This window comes from Aptenodytes patagonicus, chromosome 5 (assembly GCF_965638725.1).
Source record: "Aptenodytes patagonicus chromosome 5, bAptPat1.pri.cur, whole genome shotgun sequence".
NCBI classification, from domain to species: Eukaryota; Metazoa; Chordata; class Aves; order Sphenisciformes; family Spheniscidae; genus Aptenodytes; species Aptenodytes patagonicus.
The window spans coordinates 37,175,561-37,199,605 of record NC_134953.1 but is presented as its reverse complement, the minus strand read 5'-3'; the positions used below and the strand labels follow the sequence as shown (position 1 = coordinate 37,199,605).

The 24,045-nt window shown below is 37.4% G+C and overlaps 1 protein-coding gene across 2 annotated transcripts in view; it reads left to right on the top strand.

The window, feature by feature from the left end:
* The window catches only part of CTNNA3 (catenin alpha 3), a 582,319-nt gene that overhangs the window by 135,973 nt on the left and 422,301 nt on the right, over positions 1 to 24,045 (top strand). For both annotated transcript variants that reach the window (XM_076339356.1, XM_076339357.1), the window contains exons 6-7: positions 4,384 to 4,647; positions 11,752 to 11,955. In XM_076339356.1, coding sequence (XP_076195471.1) covers positions 4,384 to 4,647; positions 11,752 to 11,955 — 468 coding nt within the window. The remainder of the gene's footprint in view (positions 1 to 4,383; positions 4,648 to 11,751; positions 11,956 to 24,045) is intronic.

Sequence of the window (24,045 nt, the reverse complement as noted above, 5' to 3'; positions counted from 1 at the left end):
CTGGAGCTCCAGGGCCCAAGCGTGAGGGGTGGATGGAGGCCTCAGCTGCGGCTGGGCAGGGCCTTTGAGGCCCAGTAGTGCTCTCAGGGCCCTGACAGGTATAAGCCTTTAAAACCTGTGTGAAAGTAGTATTATCATGGAAGAACTGACACAGCTGAAGAGCAGTGTGGCAGTCAGTATCAATGCCAGATCTTTTTCACTTTCTTGTCTGTGAGATATTTTCCTTCCACTGAATAAGACTACACAGAACTTATGAAGTATGTAAACTGGAGCCTTACCCAGATAAACAGTGCACGAGTCCCCTCGGAAGAGTTTGAGCTTTGTTATTGTCTTTGATTCACCAAATACACGCAATTTGGCAGTCACTTTTGAATGAAAGCTGAACACTAAAGCCCAAGTTTAAGCTGTGATAAAAAGCAATGCTTTTGTCCTCCAGCCCTATAGTAGGAGGAAGTTGTGGGGGTTTGTATGTCTGTGTTTTTCTTGGATATAGAACTCAGTTCAATGACATCTGTCTCTGCAAAGAGTGAGCTAGGGGACTGCAGCGCACTTTATTTGAAGCTGCCTTTGTGAACCTTGACTGCACACGGTGCAAAATACGGCAGTGTCGTTTATACCCACAGTGATGCCTGGATCCCATGAGTTGTGCTGATACAAATACTCAGTGAACAAAAGCTGGCTTCCTGGTGTGTTGTGCTGTCAAACCTTAAATGTATTAAGTGTGATAAAGGACAGGTGGTTTTTTTGGGTTTTTTTGGTTTGTTTTTTTCTGCTTATTGAAGTAGTGCAAACGAAGCTTAACTGTGAAGCTAGTTTTCAAGTTTTCCATTCAAAGTCTTCTTGTCCATTGACCATGTTTGGCTGGAGCAATCCACAGCTGGGAATCTGTGACTATCCATTCATTTTCCATTCTTATCAGGGACAACCAGGTATGAGGAAGACATAATAGTATGTCCTAGGGGGGCTGGGACAGCAGCCTGGGGAAGTATACTATACTGGGCCTATTAGATTGGCAGTGGCTGGAGACAGGATTATCTTTGATATAAACTGGTCTCATATAACATATCTAGAGCTCAGTTGTTGACTTAGTATGGAAGAACACATCCCAGACCAGTGGAAATAGTCCACTAGTCTAAAAAGAAGTTGAAATAAGAGGGAAGTGGTAAGCTGTGAAGAAAAAGAAAAATAGTATAAAGCTCAGTAATGTAGCTGGATGAACTGCAAATGTTCAGATATTATGGTATGAAGAGAGTAGTAGTAAGAACTGATTTGGAAAATTTCTTCTCTGTAGTTCTATTTGTCTTCTGCCTCTGTGCAGGTGGAAGATGATCCATCCATACTTACAACAATCTCTCTAACAAAAAATATGGCCGTATTATGTGTTCTCCTGTTCCTTTTGTTCTGGTGCCATGTTTTACAGATATTTCAATCCTATATGTACATACTTTTCCCTGTATGATTCTTTTGCACGCTTGAGTAACATGTTGTCTTGTTGCATTCTGTGCCAAAGTTAGTGTAGTATATTTAGGCAAGGGTCAGTACATACAGAGTACCTACTTGAGTCCAACTTTCAGTGCAGCCAGATTTGACACACTGAATGCTCAGACCTTTATAAGTCTATGGTCTCAGTTTGGAAACTTGTCAAAAAGTGGGCAAATCATTCAAATTTAGCACAGTGCCTATCAACTTGTTTTGAACTGTGATGGTTTGATAGTTCATAGGAGAATGTTAACACTCTGCTTGTAGTTCTGAAGTGATATGTTCTATCAAAGGATAAATTAAAAGAAACTATATACTTTCTCAGTGTTGCTTTCTCGTGTTTCCTAGTGGTATATTCTCTTTGGCAAGTAAAAAAGGAATCGGACAGTTTCTGTATTTTTCTCTCCAGTGGAAAAAGTTTACAGACTATGGGTTAACAAGCTGTTTGTAGAGACTAACTTCCCTCTCCAGAGAACTAGTTACATTGTTCTGATAATCCACACATGCAAAGATTGGATGGAGAAATCACTCAATTGCAGGGTTTTTTGGCCTGTTTGTGCGGAAGATCAAACTAAGATTATCAACTGTCTCTTCCTGTTCACATGAAAAATCTTGAGGAATTAATTCTTCATCAACGTGGAAAAGAACAATGGCCCTACAGCTTCTTTTGGGGCTGTCCAAGGCTCACAACTGAACAACAAAGTAGAGATGAATTTCATGGGTCTAAGCATTATTTTTTTAAAAAAAAATGTTATTGAATAAAACTGAGGCTCTTTATACGTGAATTTACCAATACCATGATTCTGAAACTGTATACAATATTGTGTGAAATGAAACATTGTGTTTTAAAAACATTAACACATTGAATTTTTTTGACTGTTTCTGGACATGTTTTCAGTTGCTGTGTTACTGACTTGCTGTTACTGGCTTTGTGCTACTGGCTTGCCAGTTTTGGATTTCTTATGAACCCCTCACTCCTGGTTAGACAGTACTGTTTTAGAGGGAAAAAGTAATTTGGAAGGACTTTTGAGTTTGATTGTTTGCACATGATGCAGCACAGTAAGACATGGTTAAGAATAGACGCTAGCTAGACTGAAGTATTGTATCGACTTACCATTGTAACTCTAGGTCTGTCGCTTCCTTGCAGCACAGGAGAAAAGAGGGCATTCTGTTGCCTTTTCATTTATTTGTAGGAAATGTAGATTCACTAATTAAAACAAGAGTCTGTGTTTAAAAATAAATAACACGTTTTTGCTGAGAGTGCGCTGGATAAATTGCAGATGCTTCACCAAGGTTGGAGGTGCAGTAGTATTTGGATTTGAGCAACTGGGCAATGAATTCATTCCTGCACAGTGTTGATTCATTTATATATTGGTTTATGGAAAATGTAAAAATATGTTAAATATTAATATGCTCAAGAAAATAACTCAGTTTTCTAATTCAGAGGATCAGCTGGTGAAACAACTCTCTGCTTCTGTTTAAGACTCTACCTCTCTCTCCCCCTCTCTCCCCGCCCCACGGTTTGTTTTGTTTTGTTTTGTTTTGTTTTTTACTGTATCCCTGAGATTTCCAAGTTAGCCTGAGGAAGTAAGATGCAATCCTATGTCCAATGCATATCTTGCAACATGTGAGATTTTAAAAGCATAGGACTGGTTCATTAATAATGAATGTTCTTTTCTTCAGCCATAAACTTATAAACTTTATGCAGTGAGAAGTGGATACTGTGATGCTTTTGTAAATAATCCATATAGAGTCTGATGCAATGCAAAGGAAAATAATTAGAAAGACTTCAGTTTGCTTTAGAGCAGGTTGTGAGCATCTTTGTATGCATTTTGTTGTTCATTCTTCATTGTGCCTCTTCTCATCATTTGAAACTGGTGCCACAGGCTTTTATTGTTCTGATGTACTATTTTCCCTTCCTTTTTTATTTTTCCCCTGAATTTAACTGTCTCCTTCACCCAAATGATTTTGCAAATATCTGCTAGGTTTTTTTCAAAGGGAGAAGATGCAGAAGGAGAGTGGGGAGAATGTCTAGAGTAAAATAGAATGAGACAGGAGGTTCCTTACAATCCTGATGTTGACTGTATGATTGCACCAAAGTCCATAACTTTCAGCTGTCCAAATAACAGCTCCTGTGCTTGATTCCTAGAAACAGTTAAATCTGACTTGGCAGCTCTGTCACGCTGTGTGTCCCTTGTTGTCTGGGCTGGCAGGAGGCAGTAGGGTTTCAGGAAGATCTGGGTGGAGAAGGGAGGAACAAGATGAGCGTCTTAAGATCCCTGAGCACTTTAGATGTGTACATAGCAGGGAGAGAGGAGAAACAGGCAGTGGAACCTCACAGAGATGGCTTCTCACAAGCACCTTTTTCATTTCCAAACCTTCCATGCTTCCCATTTCCCAGGAGTACAGGATTCTCATCCCTGACCTGCTGTTCCTTTCTGCAGTGTGCTCCGGACATATGCTGGTGGGGCAGGGAAGCGAACACAGGAAATTTGTTTAGATGCAACAATCACAGAATTCCGTGCTTAATCCTGTCTGCACCTCTGTCCTTCTCTATTGCTTATGAAGACAGACATGTCTGGGAGGAAAGACAGCTAATTTCCAGGCCAGTTTTCTCATAGGAAAACTGTGCTTAAAAACAAGCAAAATGTGGACAGTTCATGGTGCTGGTTATAAGACACAATAAAAATTGGGGTTGTTTTACACAGACTTTGTTCATTTCTCCTGAGATAAAGATGATTCAATTGTAAGTACTGTTGTAGTCTATTTTCACAATCTTTGATGAATTTAACTCAGTTTCCTTAAACAGAATAGAGATAGAAAAAAAGTTGTTTATACATTACTTGTCAGTTTTGAAGTTTTGAAGTGCTTTTGGAAATAAACAGCATGTTCTTTTGCTGACAGGATTTGAAATCTAGCAATCAGCGAGATGAAATTGCTGCAGCACGTGCGTCCCTGAAGGAAAATTCCTCTCTCCTACATTCAATATGTTCAGCTTGTTTGGAACATTCAGATGTTGCGTCCCTTACAGCCAGCAAGGATTCAATTTGCAATGAAATACAGAATGCTCTCAGTGTAATTTCTAATGCTTCCCAAGGAGTTGGAAATAAAATAGGACAACCTACATCTCACACAGCTACTCTTGGAAGTGCACTTGATGAGCTTGAGGTACGTAAACCTGTAAACCTGTGAGACTGCAACATTTTTTGAAAAATGGTTTATTTCATTTTTAAAAAAAAATTAACTATTGCTATCATAAGTGATGGACCTAAAGGCATTAGAAACCAATGCTCTGCTTAGTCCTAGTCTAAATAGTACCGATCTAAATTATTTCATTCAGAGGGATCACTTCCTTCAAAAGAGTTTGGAATTAAGTCTTCGTGTATGTTCAGTATTTGACTTCCTTTGAACAGCAGGCAAGAATTAGTTCCAAGTGTGTCACTAATGATGGAGACAGACACATCCTTGAGTAAGTGGGCAGAATCCATGACTTTAGTTTACAAATAACAGTGATTATCAGATGATGGTGATCACTGCTACCTTGACTGCATTTGAACTAGTACAACGCAAGCTGAAGTCCTTTACTCCAAAACTTGTCATTGGGATCATGATGTAATTTATATGATTGAAGGATTTAGAAACCTAATTATGTTTTCTGCTTATCATTAAATAAAGTGACATAACCAATATGTTTTCACAAATTGCGCATTTCTACTTCCATTATTTAACCAAATACTTGGAGAAAGTCAGTTTTTCTCTACTCCTGACCTGATCGTAAGCTTTTGTATGGAGCTTTCCCTTTTTTGCATGGCTGCTCTGGCTTTTACCAGTGTTATTTTCCATTGTCCTGCCAAAAATGGTAAAAGACCTCCTGTAGGTGAGATTACAGACCATGCTCCTCATCTGGTGTAACTGATGTAGGCCCAGATCTACAAAAGGAATGAGAGTTTCTAAACACATTTGCAAATATGTGTCTTTTTGTTTGTAAATTCTCAGACATCATTCAGCCTTGGAACTCTGATATTGTTGATACATTTTCAGGAGAATTGATGTTATGACTGATGGTAATAGATTTTGTCTAAAATTTTCCGTGAAAGGTTAGAGAAATACATTGAAATCCATATATGACACAAATCTTGTAGTGGCAGTTTATTGATCAAAACAGACCTCTCGGTCATGCTCAAAGTTGAGTCTGAGAGTTTTTTTCCCCTCAAAGGAACAGGCTACAATTGCACATTACATGTCATCTTCCTTGCTTCTTGCACTGGGTTTTAAAATTATAGTTTCTAATCTATTTTCTTAATAAATGGAAGAAAAAAGAAACATTTAAGAGTAATATATGATTTGTTACAATGAAACTCTGAATGACAAATGATATACTTTAAATGAGAGCTATTATTTACCCGTTTTACTTACAAATTTTTTAAACAAAATTTGGCAAAAGGATTGCATCTTCTGACTGTAGATGAATTAATCTTGACTGTATGTGAGCAGTACCATTTTAATGATTTATTTTTTAAAATGTAATTAAATTTGTTATTGTTTTAAAATTTAAGAATTGTGATAATCACAAAATGGAAAAAATTCTCTTTTGGATTGAATTTGTTTTTATTTGGAAACATAAGAACATAGAAGTCTGACTGTTGTAAAAAGCCATTTGTTTATGGAGTTTTAAATATAGTTTTACCTAGGTAACACAAATGGGAATTGAAGCTGTGTGAGTTAGATAAAGCACAATTTATAGAGCATTTAACTTCTTAAAATGATTTTATGAATTAGGTGGTTGCACTTTTCTTTCTTTACAGAAAGTTCTATTGGCTAAGGACCTGAAATAACCTTTGCTCTATCTTCGTGTTGCAAATACAGTGCCATGACATAGATTGATGTAGTAAATAGTCTATTGGGAACAAATCTTATTAAATGTTTCTAGTGTGGAAATGTATGACGGAGCTTACCCAACAATCTAGTATCTAGATGTTTTGCAACGTCTTTCTTCCTTTGCCAGTGCTGGCAGCGTGAAAGTTATTACAGATTTATAGGTGAGGAAACCACCAGTAAAATTAGAGCAGCTAACTCTTAAATCAGTAGATTCTCAAGAATTCCTCTTAAAGGCTCCATATAACTACCATGTCATTCATAAATAAATACAAAATTGTAATGTTACAAATTTAATCGCATATTAAGATCTATGTTAAAAGAGCATGTAGGTGCAGGTTGTCTAATGCCTTTCACTGGTCTTACATCTTCTGAATGTAAAGAGATTTCTCACAAAATGATACAGGTCTTGCATGCCTGACTCTCTGTCAGCATATTCATCTGACATGGTCTTTAATGACCATGGTTATCTAGCAGAGCAAGTACATATGAGATGTCAAAACACTGTAAATCAGTCCAAAATGTCAGGAAATATAACCAGATTTCTGGATACCCGTGATTCCTCTTTTTCACAGATCAGAAGACCAATGAGGGAGAAAATAATGATTTAATAATTCTGTTTTAAATGCTTGCTTATGTTTAAGAACTCAGGTAGCTAACCACAGCTCAGCCCTGTTAAAGAAAAACGGTGAAACTGCTTGTTGCATATCTGGTGTCTTCTGATTGGTTGGAAATTGGATCATCTTTTCTGCATAGATGTACTGATCATAAATATTTGATGAAGTTGCTTGAAGAATTTAATCTGTGGGCAGAATCTTAAGTCATATTTTCCTGATTATTATTGCCTAGAATTTCTTTTTTATTTAGAGCTGAACTGTAGTAGCTTTTTTGCCAGTGCTATTTGTCCATCTTTGCATGAACTTTCTACATACTGTCTCCTAAAGGAAGACATTGATACTCCTGTTTCATCTGAGATTTGAAGACAGTCATTTTGCTAGCAAAATGGCTAATTGGCTGTAGCCTTCAGGTGTGTCCTAGTCTTCCATAATCAATGAAGCTGTTTCTGTAGTAACACTTAAATATTCTACTTGGGAGGTGTGTTTTACATTATGATGGACATTGTATGTATAGCCTAGTGTTGAGGGTGCTTATTTGAGATATAGGAGCGCAACAGTGAAATTGCTGCTCCAGTGAATAGTGACCAAGTGGCACAACTCCAGCAGAGGTGAGGTACCACAGAACACTTTGGTGTTAAGGACTGTAATGTGAAGGAGGGAGACAGAGTTTCCAATCTCTTAACACAAATAAACCTGTCTTCCACATCAGAAATGAATGTCCTGACCTCTGGATACTGGCTATCTTAGAATGCCTTCCCTTGTCATTCTTAGAAAGTCATAGTGGACGAGTCTTTCATGTATAAGACTAGTTTGAAATTATCTATTGGGTGTAAGTTAATTATATATTTTTTAAAGGTAAATATTTAAACATTAATGAGTAGTTTTATGCAGTTTTCCAAATCTGTATTAATACGCTAGTTATTAAAATCAAAGCTTTTTCATTTTTAATTTTGCTGTATCTTTGGATATACCCAAAGTAATGAAGACCTAGTCATGAAACACTTGTTATGCAGGAAAACACAGTTCCTACTGCTGAGAACTGTTTTGGTTCTGCTTTTAAAGTTATGCTTTCTTACTTAGAGAGGTGACAGCTGAAAAGGGTTAATTTCCCCTACATTTCAGAGTCCTTAATGGCACTTCTTAACACTTACTTACAATTTCCTGTACTGCATTTCCCTAATTTCCTGCAGTGCATATTGTGTTTGAGACATGTAGTAGCTTAGCTTGCCTCTAGGTAAATTGGTGCAGTTTTCCTTTGCATTCAGCCATAATCTCACTATTGTAAGGAAACTCAGCAAAGAGAACAAATGAGGAAAAAATGGATGCCCTATATTAATACTCTTAATGTGTCTCTAAGTTATGCTTGTGAACAAGTGGTTTCTTACTGCCTTCACCCTTCCAGAAAAGTGTCTTCAGGTACATTTCCTTCCTTCTGTGGAAATAGCTATTATAGAAAAGGACACAGGAGTCTTAATGTTTTAATTGCAGTAGGAAGGCTCCTGATCATAAAATTAAGAGCTGGATTACTGCTCCTATCAGGCCTGGCTCTAGGCATTGGCAATTAAGAAGTTGCTTGCAAAAGCAAAATGACTTCCTATGCCCTCTTTCTTTTCTTTGGATTTTAGCCTTCATGGCAGGGTCTGCCAGGCCGTGGCAAAATTTCAGCTTTTCTTCTCTCTTTCTTGGAGAGGGCAAAAGTCGGAATTTTTCTAACTACCAAGTAGTCCTTAAGTGGCTCCAACTTCTCAACTTCTGCAAAAGAGGATGAAAGCAGTGGTCTGCCTGTTTCTTTTGCTCTGTCTTTGCTAGTGGGCAAATTATGGTTCCATCCCAGTTTGGCTTTGGTTCCAAAGTTTCATGTGAGATTAATGTTTCCATGATGAACCTATTTTTTACATCTTTCAATTAGGAAATAATTAAGAGATACAGATAGGGTTAATATGTTGCTTTTATGGATATACAGATAGCTATGTTTTTCATCTTCAAAATATTTAAGCTCTTTCCCTCCTGCTTGCACATAAACTCCTTTTCAGTATATTATGTGTATGGTAGGTGCATGTGTAGGTGAACATCGGTTTGAGAAAATCCAGGAGCTGGGAAATACATAGTTAATACTTTAACTTAATCTAAGGTTGCATCTGCTGGATGCACATAAACACCTGACATAGACTCATAAACCGTTTTAATGGTCTATCCTGTCATTTGCTGAAACGAGTCCATAAACTTAGTTTTAGACTTTTTATAGTCTCTCAGAATAGACGACTGCAAATTGCACTAGCAGTAGCACTGGCCTGATTTTTTGTGATACTCTGCAGTGGTATGAAAATCCCAAAATTCAACACAGAAAATGTGGAGACAGACAGAAATTCACTAGTACCTTTTCTTTCTAGTCATTGCCTGTGGAAATTTGAGGACTACAGTTCATGTAGTCCCAGCTTCTGGTACAAAGCATAACATAATCCTAGAACTTTAGGCCCCAGAAGGTCTTACAGAGGTTGTTTAAGAAGGTACACTGTCCACTGATTTTATGTATGTTAATAGGTAGTAAGCATGGGGCTGAAGTAAGGGTATTTACATAACTAGAATGCTTTTAAATGAGATGGAGGACTTCAGGGCAATGGAACAGTAGTGGAGGTGGAATGCTTAGAAACCTACACTGATTCTGCAAATTGGGAAATACAAGCTTCCATTTGAACGACACAGTAATGCAGAAAGATCCTGCACTGGTTTCCTTTGGAACTATTCAGATTATGAAGTCTGATTTTTTTCTAGTTTTGCTGGAGAATCTCCCAGCTGTCTCAAAACAATTCTTGTATATTTCAGAAAAGATGGGAGGATTGAACATGTAACAAAGTCTTCCTGTCCCTAAATCATACCTAACGTGTAAGAGAATGTTAATAATAACCAACAAGAAAATTTCAAGGTGACTGAAGTCCCCTTTCCTAGCTGTTTAAGCTTTTATCTTATGATGTTCTAAGAACACTTTCACTACTCTTAGAATTGCCTTAGCTAGACAGTACCTGAAATTGTGATATTAAATCTGAATTGAAAAATAATTAAAATTCTCCAGCTTAAAAGTAGTCCAGCACATACTGGATAAGCACAAATAAGTTATGATTTACCTGATCTAAATTCCACTTAAGGGTATATGGCATAGTTTTCTTGTTTAATATTTCTTCTGAAAGCTTGGAACCACATATGGATGTAACAGGTGAATGGATTTATGTGGAATATAGGCTTGGTGATCTGGACCATAATGACACCGTTTCAGGTGTTCAGTTAGATTAAAAATTACTAGTTTGTATTTCTTTAAATGCTGAAGCTCGAATATACTTACTTTCACACTTCATGAAAATATCACCTCTCCTTTTCTTTCTCTTTAGAATATTTGCTTGACACACAAATGTAATTAATTTTATTGTGCCAAAACGGTTGTCTGCTTTTGTTTACCCTAGCTAGTGAAAAGCAAGAGGACACTTATATTTATGTCATTTGAAAAAATTGTTGAACAAAAGCTACTGTTTTGATCTTTGCCTATATTCAGCCTGTTAAAGGTAGCAGCAGTGACTTTCTGCCACAGTGTGGGATTGCATTAGACTAAAAATCAGCAGAACTAGACTGCTCATGTAATCTGATTTAGCATTCACAGCTGTGAGCTAGCACTGCTGTTCTTGTGTTAAATCCTGAGGTACTCCTGATCTTTTAAAGTCTAAATTTCGGAGGTGTTGAACTCCTTTTTCAAACAAAGCTGAGACACTAGTCTGAGATACTTAGATAAAACATGGAATATTACTGAGTAGTAAACTCGTACACAGTGTCATAATTGTACATAGACATTACAAGCTTAGTATAAGATACATATCTTCTTTTTAAGAATTTACAAGGTAAATATACAAGACAGGCCCACTGTATGGGAGGATAAGGAAGACAGATGACCCTCAAGAAGTGTAGACACAGGAAAGAGTTTGAAAGAAGAAGTACTTTTTTTACAACTGCAGTGCTAAAACTCGAAGAGGAGAAACAGTGCTGGATGAGAACTTGGGAAGATGGCACGCAGTTGCCTGTTTTAAGACATACCTTCTGTATGGCTGTGAACCTCGCAGTCTGGGCCTCAGTTCTTTGCTTATAAAATGGGGTTAATAGCTTTTTGTTGTAGAGTAGGATATTGTGAAGACTGATAGACCAAATAGATACTGCAGTGATAAGAATGCATGCATAGTTATAAAGGTAGACAAATAACATTTCTGTTTCCAGAAGTGAAATGCCTTGTAGAAGAAAAAATGCCAGATACAGGTGTAGGAGAGACTGAAGCAGAGGATGAAATTCTTGAATCTCATGCAGCAAAAGTAGGAAACAGAGGAAGGACTCAGAAACAAGGCAGTTGTAGTCAGAAGATGTCAACATGGCCTGCAGGTAGATGTGATCTTGTTCTATGTGTTCTGTGAGCTGCTTAGAGGTGAACCAGCTCTGGCTGGAAAGCTCTGTTGCAGTCTTAGCACTGGGTCCAGGCCAGTAGGATTTGATAACATGGATATTGGCTTAGAACTAGTGAGATCTGAATGGCAGAGAGAACCTGGCTTTGTCTGCAAATAACCTATATGCATAGCCCCGGTAGGGAAAACAGAATCTGCCATGGTCAAAAGTATTTTGGGTACTTCAATGGGAAAGGGCTAGTTGCGAGTCTAGGAAGCATAATGTCACTGTAGTTCATGCAAGCAAAAAATAAAGCAGCAACTTAATTGGCCTGACTTTTCTTACTTGTACTCCTAATGTTTTCCAGAATTTAATCATCCTGGATCCTCTTGTAGTGAATGAAGAGAAAATAAGGCCATCACTAGAGAAACGTCTGGAAGCTATTATCAGTGGAGCGGCTTTGCTAGCTGATTCTTCTTGCACGCGTGATTTTCATCGAGAACGCATCATTGCTGAATGCAATGCTATCCGCCAAGCTCTCCAAGATCTGCTCTCTGAATACATAAACAATGTAGGTAACCAGACTTTTTTCCTTTTTTTTTATGTCTGTCTCAAGGCCTATTTTAGTATATATTAGAATTTAACCTATAATCAGTGTAAATTAGAGTTTAACCTATATTTCTCAACATGCTCTTTAAAAGGCTGAAAGGAACATTTTTCTACATAAATCTAAGCAAAAGCTAAATATGGATCTCCAGAAAGAGTAAGAATCATATTATATCATACAGTCTGTGGAAAATGCTATATTACAGCTACAATGTACATGTTTAGGTTATTTTATGCTTATTGTGAACTGTCACTAGTACAGAACAGACATAATTCTTTGTATGCTAGCAACAAGAGTTTCTTCGTAATTTCACTTCCTAGACTGGAGTTTTAAAATGTAATCTCTGTTCCTGTAGAATGTAACAATTTAAATAATAATTTGTTAAAATGTAAGTAATCTGTTAGTATCATTTTAAAGTAGAGTGCTCACACCACTACGTTTGATCTGTGTAAGAGCACCAAGTTAAAAGTGTACAAATGACTTAATCGCTAAATTAGAAAGCTAGGACTGTTCGGTAAATCCAGAAATCTGGTTGTCTGGCATGCTCATAGACTAATTCATCTGTGAATTTTTGAAAAGGAATACAGTTTGATTGTGTTTTGAAAATAACTATCAGATTTAAAGAATGGATTTGGCACGTCCTATGTCTGGCAGTTAAATGATAAAACAGTGGAGACATACTATTAATATGGGTACAGTGTTAATATTATGCTTTTCCTCTGGAAACATTTTCTGTAGGCATACTGTTCTTATCTAAAGATACTTCAAGATGATTCATCAAGCACACTGAGAGGATAATTGTATGATACAGCTATTTGGTTCTTTTTTTGGAAGCTGAAATTCCTTTCTATTCTGTAAGTCATACTAGTTAACTCAGTCCAAAGCTGTTCTAATGAGACTGTTTTCTTTGTCTTATCCTATTGTCATTAGGATAGTGAAGTGTAGGGACTAAGGTAATCTATGCATATCAGATGGTTTTTCATTTCACAGATATTATACTTGTTGATGTTTTCTTTTTATTTATGGGAGGGGGAGGGGCTGGTGGGATTTACAGCTGATTTATTTCATTTTCTGTGAATTCAAGTTGCTCTTTCAGTCCCTATACCAGACAAAGATGCTTTCATATTTTTTTTCAAAATTAGTTGCAGTTTCTGTTGAATGCAACGTAATTCTTGAACCTCTCTGGTGGTGCTTTACACGTGGGTTAGCTATGTGAGATTTCTTCAGCTCTGGTTAGCTTGGAATGTTAGTCTTTGATACTTTCTTGTCACAGATGTCTGTTGCAATATCTGTTCTAGGGTGGATCAGGTTTGCTGTTAAATGGCTGAAAGTTTAATAATGAAAGGCATCAACTTGTAGTAGCCAGAGCACGTGGGAGGATGCAGATGTGGTGTATAGCAACTCATACTAGTCCAAAAGATCACTGTGAGTTTGTCGCAAGAAAGTTTTAGGGGAATTCTATGTCTTGCAGGAGTAAAACTACATGATTGCAAGTCAAATGGTCTTAAATTCTTGGACTCTTGAAACAAAATTGTGATTATCTTTTCTGTTTCAGAAATAATCATAGTTTTAGGGTTACATAATGCAGACTAAGGGGAAAAGAAGAACACACAACCCACTCCACTGACTTGAGAAAGTCAGGAAGCTGCTATTTAAATATGGCAAAAAGGGAAAGTGTCATAAAGTGTCATATAATTTGCTGCAGAACACAGTGTCTGCACAAGGTGGCAAAGATGAGGAGGGAAGCAGAAAGGAAGAAATACAAAAGATTTAAAGGTATGAGGTGTTACACTAGGGTTAAATGACAGGAATGAATTTAAAGTTTTTAGTTTCTTTTAGTGCTCTCGATCTGCTTATACAATTAATATTGGTATCAATGGAAAAACTCTCACCGAGAATAGTCTATGGCTATTACTGAGACTGGATTAAATAAGTTTTTCAATGAGAAGCTTATCAGTTGTCAGTTACTTTATTTCACAACTCTAACTCACTGAAGAATAGATGATAGATCCAGGAGACAGCGCTGATTTATCACTGTCTTCTGGGCTCTTCTATTAATAATTTCAATAAGCTAGGACTGTAAATTGCATGAACTATAAAAATTTTGCCAGCCATTTGTTAACACAGTACAATTTAAGGACAAGGTTGTGATTCCCTTCCTTTCCTTGGGAACACTGTTGTACTCCACAAGCAATCGCACTGTCTACGTAATACTTCATGTGAGTCTATGGGTATGTTCTCATGGTGTATTTGTGCCTTGTGCCCAGAGTGAGGCACAGAGGCTCTGTACCACAGCTTGTATGTGAGAGTGGAAAGTCTTCCTTGCCCACTATCCACAAAGAGCATGCTTTTGCACCTGTCTTCGTCCTGATGGTGTACGGTTCACAAAACATAGCCTATTCACTGTCATTTCAGTTCTTTTCAATCACTCTCATGAGATGCAGTAGTGAGATGCTTGGAAGATTTTTTTTCTGGATAAGTGTCTGTCATTTCTTGGTAGTATGTTGGTTTGATTACTTTTCTTAAGGCTTCTTTCTGTCTGAGTGTTGTAAGTGGGAGCTGCATTGCTTCAGAGACACCACACGCAGTTAGTGCTACCTTTGCAAATCCTTCTCTAGCAGCTGGTTTGCCAGAAAGCTGTATGAGCTGCACTGACACTGGTAATATCCTGTGTATCTCTGTAAGCCCCTGGGTCTGGTGCTGATGGTGGATGTGGCCTGCCTGGTAAGTGTTAAGCTTTAACAGGATCATTGCCAAGAACCTGAGCGCCTAAATTCTAAGTTCTGCATCATCTGTTTTTTTGAAACTAGCCCTCAGTGCCTAAACAAATGTACAGGAACTTATGATTTAGCCCTAACTATTTGAAACAGTATAAGGAATATAGCTTTTGTGGTTCCTAAATTTGTTTGGTTGGGTTTTTTTTCCTCAATTATTCCAAGTCTCTAATAAGCCTTAAGGACATCAAGTGAAATCAAGGGCCTGTTGGTGCCAGTGATAAAATGTAGAGTTTTTACTGCAAGCTGGGAGAAACATCTTTTCAGCAGATACTGCCTTTTACATAAGTGGCTGTTTTTCACAGAGGCTGTATCACAGTGAGGCGATGCAATGTAAAGTTAAGCAAAATGTTCTCTACACTAATAAAGATCCACTCTGTCTCCAAGAAGCTTTTAAGTTTTTCTGTTCACAAAGTAATTCAGACATACAGTAAATTACAAATATATTTATAATTCTTCTGAAAGGCAACAATTTTTCTTCTGGTATTTTGGAATTATTTGTGTACTATTGTTATCCTCTTTGAATTTTACTCATAGACATATATTGTTAAGGGATATATTTGCATTTCAGGATATCAAACAGGAATTACTACTGTGAATTTGGATAGCTTATCAACGGCAGAATCCTACTATTGTGTGTGGATAATAATGTATCCATAGGAGCAATCATTTTGTTCTCCTAATAAGCACTTGCATTTTCCTAATGACATTTTCCTAAAGCTCTTGTCTTGTCTCTGCTCATCCTTTAAAATGAAAAGTTATTGAATACATTGGAGTGCAGCAATACTAACTCCATGTGTCTTTAACTCTCTGTCTGCTTTTACTCCCAGTCACAATAGGGATATGCACTTATCTGAGTGATCAAAAGGGATAGTAGAGTTGTGATTGAGTATGGGTTAAAGTGGCTGTTGTGAGCAGCAATTAGGATGATTGCAGGCACTGCTTTCTCTGCCTTCATGAATAGGGAGGGTGTGTCTGAATAATTATTCTGCACCCATGTGTGGGTTTGAATCAAGATCACTGGCTAGATTGTTCAGACAAGGCTGAAAAAAGGTTGGTAAAGAAAGGTCAGGTATACTGATGGTATGATAGTTGCTTTCTTGAATTAAAGTTTCCTTGCTTTTGGAATGTTGTTTCATGATATTTGAGCTTTAATAGTTTCTCAGATTATTCTGGATATTGGTTGGATGTGTATATATATACACACATGCTGTTATGCATGCTGGGCCAGTATACTTCATGCCTTTTCTGTTAGGTTGTGATTTCATTCTTTCTTGTTGTGTATTTAAAAAACTTCTGTTTCTTAACTGGGTTTTTATGTTAAAATTACCTAAGTTTTTGGTTCAAATAATATCAGTAAAATAGTTTGCATTTTCATTGTAATTTTCAAAGTTTTTGCATGTTTTCAAGACTTCTATCTTTAAAAATAGTTTCAAGGGAAGTCTGAAACATTGAGATCTGAAAATATATTTATAAAAACAATATTATTTTGTTCTTTTTAAATACATTAGCCAACTTCATGCAGATTTGAAAAATGCGTCACTGCCACAGAATAATTTCTCTTGTTAAAAATATTTCACGGAATATGTCACACACAATTCACAGAAATGTGTGACTGTGCAAACTAGCAGGAACTCAGTAGTTTAGTCTGCAGTTCTGGATGTCCCTGTGCTTCTTGTGCCACAGGTGGTGGTGGCTGCTGCTGCTTGCCTTACCACAGCTATACCATGTGTGTGGTGCTGCTGTACTGAGTGTGGCATGGAGCAGAGCCAAGCCATCCCTTCTCACACCAGCAGTGGTTTCAGTCTCTTAATGAGACATTTAAGAAAATGTGAAGAGACTAATGATATGTTTTTCCTTGAGACCAGATCAGGAAGTGGACTGAAGTTGACTACATTGTACATATTTATATTACGTATCTAGGGTACTGATAATCAAGCCCTGACCATCCATGTAGCCTAAGGGCAGGCCAAGCTGAGGCTGACTATAAATCTCATCTGCTTTGTGGCAGACAGCATCGGACCGCTCCAGGAATGATGCTGCAAGGTAGATGAAGTAGTTGGTGGCAGATAGTGAAGCACCTGTGTCGCTTGTAGGGCATACCTGAATCTCACTGAGAATGCAGCTGCTGGAGCTTTATCTCCTTGGGTTCACTGAAGGTTCTCTGAAGTCTGTTGCTTCACCACAGGTTTGTGTCCACAACTTCTGGATATGAGACACGTTTGGATTTGAGGCATATTTGGATCTGAGTGCATAAACTGAAATGCTGTGAGGATGGACTAGGAGCTAGGATCCCTGAAAGTAGGGGGACACCTGAGACAGGGAGTGAGCTGGACTTTCCCTCTGAGGAAAAGGTATACAGTACAGAACCCTCCGTAGCCATGTGGAAGGTCCAACTGCAGGGAAGATGATACAGTGGATGGTTCGGACTTGTGCAGTTGTGTCTGTCTAGATTTCAAATTGTAATTGTTGTTCACTTACTGGAACCTGAGCATTGGAAATTCAAAACCAGAAAATGGATGGAAAACCAGGAGTCTTTATTCATTGATAGCATGGTTCTGGGCCTCACCCTTTGTCTGAACTCATAAATTTCAGTGCTGTGGAGTGCTCATGCCTTGCCTTACCCCTGTAGTGAGTACTCTTCAACAACAGCTTAAGGTTTCACCCACTGTTTCTATGTAGAGACTACCTGTGATTGATAACGTTTTGTGTAGTATTTTATTGCCATTCTTACTCTTTTAGAGTGGAAGGACATATAGATACCTCAAGCATACAGATACCTCAAACTTCATGTTACTTGTTCCTTATGGTTTCCTGATGAAGACTTAATGTTTCCCTGGATAGAGGGAAGACAAGACACTTTGGTTTATCATCACAGTGGTGCAGTGTATCTTGCATTTAAGCTACTTAATCTTGCTCTGAGCAGTGGATTTTTCATTTCAGTGCTCAGGGGAAACATTTTTGGTAGTTCTGGAAATTGCAAGAATTCCTCCAAAAGAGTTATTTCAGATTGAAGAAAACATTTTGTTCAGCTTAAAAAGGGAATGTTTCATATTTTTAATTTAAAGAATTGCCTGGTCATCTTTGTTAGATATTTGCATCTCTTGGAGCTATTTTCCCTTAATTATCCATGTGCTATAGCTGCAGAAAAGTGGATTACTGATGGTTAATAATATGTATATGAAAAGACTGGTACTCCATAAATAAGAAATTAGGGCACAAAATGGTATCTCTTGCCAGAGAAAATTCACATTGCATGAATCAAATAACCGAACTTGTGAAAAAGCTCCAGACGCTTTTCATATCTGCTACAGCTCTTTATGGTAAAGCTTATGTGCTCCATTACGTAAGGGTTCACCTAATCTGTTTCTGTCAGACGGGCTTCAGAGAACACAGCCTATTTCAGAAAACATAGTGTTTACCACTTTTTAAGTTTCATTAATTTGGGGCTAATTTGCATTTATGTTTTGGAGTGGGGGTATAGTGAGCAGTCTAATATGAATATTTTTAATAGTATGCTGAAAATGTATTTGGAATGTATAATTTCCTTCATGAATACATTTTTCATGACTTAAGTTAAGCCTTCCCATCTCAGTACCTGCCAGCTACTGTTTGCTCTTCTATAGAAAACTGCTATGGTGATGTGTGTCAAAATTTTGTCATAAGATAACTTCTTGCCAGATATCAAAAATATTACAGCCAGTCCACAGATAGTATGTTGATACATGTCTAAATATGTGTATTTTACCATTTTCTCATTGTTCATTCTTTTTTGTTGTTGTTGTTGATGATGAAACTGCTGGAAGAACATTACCAGTTGTGCTAAGGCATGTACATCCTTTTACAGAGCTCCAAAACGTGGTTTGATTGTAGCTTCCAGTGAAATTGTCTGTGTGGCTACATGATATTGTGAATCTGTAAAATTGATAATTCAGCTCATTAATTAAAGAATCTAAGAGCTATGACTGAAGAAATGCATTTTCATATACAGCTTTGTACCTTTATGTATTTAGCTTGATGTTTCTCTTTCTCCACATAATGAAAATGATTCCAAACAATCATATATGACACAGCTGAAGATTACAGCAACTGTTTAGAGTTATGTTAAATATGTTATTTGTTCAATAATATACTTTAGCATAGGATGGTCCAAATTGTTGCCAGTGATGTCTAGGGAGCTAAGAATAGGGGGCTGTTTGACTTGTCCTTCTTGGTTCCACTTTCTTTCGCTAATATGCATCTTGAAAAGTTCTGTGTAATTGCGCTCTGGTTGAAGAACTGAGCCGAAACTTGGCAGACTAGACTAACCAGGGAGTTCGAAGAAATTCCTTGTTAAAGTCCTCAAGAACAGAATAGCTGTTGGTTATTCATGCAAGTGTTGAACTAACTGACTTCCTGAAATCCTTTTTTCTGTATTTCTATATAGGAACATGAACAAACAGAGCTTGTATTCATGTCTTTTTGTAAAAATAATGGATTCAAATGTTCTTACTTTAATGTCCTCTTCATAGTCAAACATTTTAAAAAACTGCTGTTCCAGAGAAGTTTGGAAGTCAGGTAAAATGTAAACTATAAAAATTTCAATGTGTGAGTGGGAAGTGTCACTCAGATTGTTCTTACTCAGGTTTTTTTTTTTTAATGACTTTATTGAGTATTATGTTTTCAGAAAACAGATTTATTCCAGTAAAATATGCCCATATGGCGTATTATGCTGGCATTTATGCAGGAAAACATGTAGTTTTCATAATTCTGTTGTTGACATTCGCCGAATACTTAGTTCAGTTGACTTTGAACGCTCCTACAGTGGGTTTTCTTACATTTTATATGCAGTATGTGTAATTGAAAATTATTTTTCTGAATGTTAACTTTTGTCAAACATTTAGTTTTATAGGGAAATCAGATATGAACTGTTCAGGAAGAAGATTTTTAGTGTGCTTAAAAGACAAAAGTAGTCTAGTGAATTCCCCAAGTAGATTTACAGTTGAAAAATAAGCTGCAGTTAAATTTACCTGATTATAGATGGTCTTACAGAATTTGCAATAAACTGGGATCTATGCACATGACCTAGAGAAAGATAATGAAAGGTTTTCTATTCTTAAGCCCTGTTTTTCATTTAACGGTTCTGAGCCAAGCTATTTCAGGATTAATCGGATCTTAACTTAAGGCTTGCATTGAAGTAATGTAGCATGATGAGCGACTCATGGCTCTGCAGAGGATGATTCAGAACAATAGTCAGTAATTGTATTTGGTATACCTGACAGGACTGGAAATATATTGGGTTGCTGAAGACTAATTTTTTTTCAGGGAACCTTCAATAAAGTAGCATTTTCTCTCTCCGAGATGAAATAAATCCTTGATTATTGTAATAAACAAGCATTACAAGTAAATGTTAAAGTATTTGTTAACTCAACATCTACCTAGCTGTTTAATTTACAAGATTTTTTTTTTTTTTACGGTTTATGGAAAATGGTTGTCATTATGTGAGGTTTTTCTTAACCAGTTTCCTATTTTCTGGAGGATGCTAAAGATTGATCATTTTTCTAAATGTTAGTATGCCATTTCTAGGAACACAACTGAAGTCTGGTCTTTCAGAATGCATTTATCTTGTTTTTTTTATCCTCTGTATAGGACAGCTGATTTTTGTTGTCCAAATACATTTCTAAATTGTATTCTGTTTCAGATTAAAAGGTATTTACTTGTTTATGTAACAATTCTTATTAAAAAGATCAGTCATTGATAGTTTAGGGAACTCTTAATAGAATATTGATATTGCAGACAAATGAAGACCAAATCCAACTTTTTAATGAATTATTTTTTCTAAACAAATCCAAAATGCCTTAAATTCTCTTAAAAAAACCCTTAATTGCTAAGTATGTAACCTACACTACCCCAAATATCTCTGTGCAATCTTCAAACACGTGTTCAGTGTGATAGCATGGTGGATGTTGTTTAACTTGACTTTAATCAGACTTCTGACAGTGTCTCCCATAACACAAACTGATGAAGTATGGACTAGATAAGTTAACAGTGAGGTGGGCTGAAAACTGGCTGAAGTGCTGTGCTCAAAGGGTTGGGATCAGCAGCACAGAGTCCAGGTGAAGGCCAGTAGCTAGTGGCATACCCCTGGGGTCAATACTGGGTCCAATGCTGTTTAACCCATTAATGCCCTGGATGATGGGAGAGTGCACTGTTGGCAAACTTGCAGATAATACAGAACTGGAGGAATGGCTGATGCACCAGCTGGTTGTGCTGCTCTTTAGAGGGACCTCAACAGGCAGGAGGAAAGGGCTGACAAGGAACCCCATGAAGTTCAACAAAGGGAAAGGCCAAGCCCTACACCAAGTTGGCCATGAGCCAGCAATGTGCACTTGCAGCAAAGGCCAACAGCCTCCTGGGCTCCGTTAGGAAGAGCATAGCCAGCAGGTCAAGGGGGTGATCCTTCGCCTTTACTGAGCTCTGGTGAGACACATCTGGAGTGTTGTGTCCAGTGCTGGGCTCTCCAGTACAAAGGAGACATGGCTATACTGGATAGAGTCCAGTGGAGAGCTGTGAAGCTGGTTAAGGATTTGGAGCGTTGACCATACAAGGAGAGGCTGCGAGAGCTGGGATTGTTCAGCCTGGAGAAGAGAAGGCTCTAGGGGGATCTTATCAGTGTGTACAAATATTTGATGGGAGGTAGCAAAGAACACGAAGCTAGGCACGTCTGAGGGGATCCTAGTGACAGGACAAGAGGCAATGGGCACAAACTGAAATACAGGAAATTGCATTTAAACAAGAAGAAACTTTTTTTTTTCTGTGAGAGTGGTTGGACACTGGAACAGGTTTCCCAGAGAGGTTGTAGAGTTCCCATCCAACACCCAAATGAACATGGCTGTAGTTGACCATGCTTTGAGCAGTGGGTTGGACTGGATGATCTCCAGACGTCCCTGCTGACTTCAATATGTGGAGTCTGTGATTGTAAACATTTGAATAAATTCCAAAATCTGTGCCACTTCCTGGATGTCCCTGCCAGCTTCTTTTAATATAAAGTAAATCCCATTATTTACTAATGGAAGATAAAAAGATACTCTGGTAATGAGGGTAGGAGAAGAAAATACAGAAAGTTAAGTAGTAAAAAGAAAGTTTATTTAATTTGAATTAACTGGCAATCCTGAGGTGGTGAAAGGGAGCATAGTTACTAAGTTAGGTTCTGTGCTAGTTAATCCTCTATATAAAACAAAGATTAGAATGACACCTTGAATTTCTTGTAGAAATCATTTGGGAAGTGGTTGATTAAAGGCTCTGCCTATGAATTTCATCAGCCAGAGTGTTGAGGTCTACTGCGTGGTTAAAAGCAAATGCTTTTTCTTGTAGTTACTCAGATTTAAGATATTTGTACGCCAGCAACCTATGAGATGCTGCAGTTCTTAATTTATAGAACCAGAGGTGACTTCTCTTTGATAGAAATGGAGATACCTGCGTAGTTCTCAACTGGCTTTTCAACTTAATTTCTTGCCTAACTTCTATTGATCTTTTTTCTGAGGAATGAACAATGGAGTTTTATGTGAAATAGCTTATGATCACTTTTGATTAAATCAGTACTGTATCATAAAACTATTGCATAAAAAATTCTAATGCTTTGTCTTTACTGTTCAGCCAGATCTTAATACAGTGATTTAAAAGAGATTGGGGACCTGAGGTTCTAAATCCAAATTCCACGTTTCCATTTTCTTTCTGAACAGAAAATCAAAACGTGGCTTAAAGAACAAAACCAGATCTTTGTCTGTGGTCATAAACAGCATTTATTGGCACTTCCTTTTTTTTCTGACTTTCATTTCAGTGGATTGATTTCCAGTTGTTTCTCTGTCTGATGTGCTACTCTTCTTTTTCTTAATTAACTAAAAATAAAAAGGAAGAATATTCTTTTGTATAATTGCATTTGTGACTGTCGTGGTTTAATCTCAGTCGGCAACTAAGCACCACGCAGCCGCTCGCTCACTCCTCCCACCTGGTGGGATGGGGGAGAGAATTGGAAGAGCACAAGTGAGAAAAACTTGTGGGTTGAGATAAAAACAGTTTAATAATTGAAATAATATGATAATAATAATAATAATAACAATAATAATAATAATACACAAAGCAAGTGATGCACAGTACAATTGCTCACCACCCGCCGACCGATGCCCAGCCAGTCCCCGAGCAGCGGCCCCCCCCGGCCAGCTTTCCCCAGTTTATGTACTGAGCCTGACGTCACATGGTATGGAATGTCCCTTTGGCCAGTTTGGCTGTGCCCCCTCCCAGCTTCTTGTGCACCTCCAGCCTTCTCAGTCAGTAGAGCATGGGAAACTAAAAAGTCCTTGGCTAGTGTAAGCATTACCTAGCAACAACTAAAACATCGGTGCGTTATCAACTTTGTTCTCATCCTAAATCCAAAACACTGTACCAGCTACTAGGAAGGAAATTAACTCTATCCCTGCCGAAACCAGGACAGTGACCAATATGTATGATCAGAAGGCTGGAAAAGTAAACAAACCAACACCCACCATTGTATTAATTTAAAAAAAAAAAAAAGTCCTTTCAAGATCAGCTTTCCTCAAGAACTGCTTCTTGAGGTTGTTTTCTAAGCCTGTGTTGCCAGTTGTCATGTTTTCTTTCTGTTTGTGTATGTGAAGAAAATAAATGTCTCAATTCAGACAGCTGCAATGCTTAGTAGAATGCATTAAATAAATTATTCTAATTAATTACTCTGTTTACTGGAAAATCCTTGCTATCTTAGGCTATTCTAATTATTTTTAACCATTGTTTCATTATCAGTAACAAAAATTAAAGAAAACTTATACGAAGACGGAAAGAAAGGATGAGCCAGCTACTTAACTAGGGGCTGTACTCAGGAATAATCTAGGATTATCTTTTCTATCAAGTAGTGATGTTTCTAATTTTTTCAAAACCTTAATATTGCGTAGGAGGAATTATCAATCTGTAAAAGGAGATAACTGGTAAAGGAATCCCTCCCTCCATTCTCTTACTGAACATATTTAGCTCTTTGCAGGAGAAATGAAGAATAATAATCAATTTGAATTCCACATAAATAGGAGAAAATAAGAAACACAATAATTACATACACCCTGGAAGCAGTTAATGCAAAACAAAACTGGAGCCCAAGGTAAATGTCTTCTCTGGAAACTTGATTTGTACTTTTTTTTCTTAATACAGCAAAAAAGCACTGTATTATTAACATGTCTTTACTAACTGTGCACATGCGCAAATGGACAATGTATACGTGAGAGAGCATAAGCACACA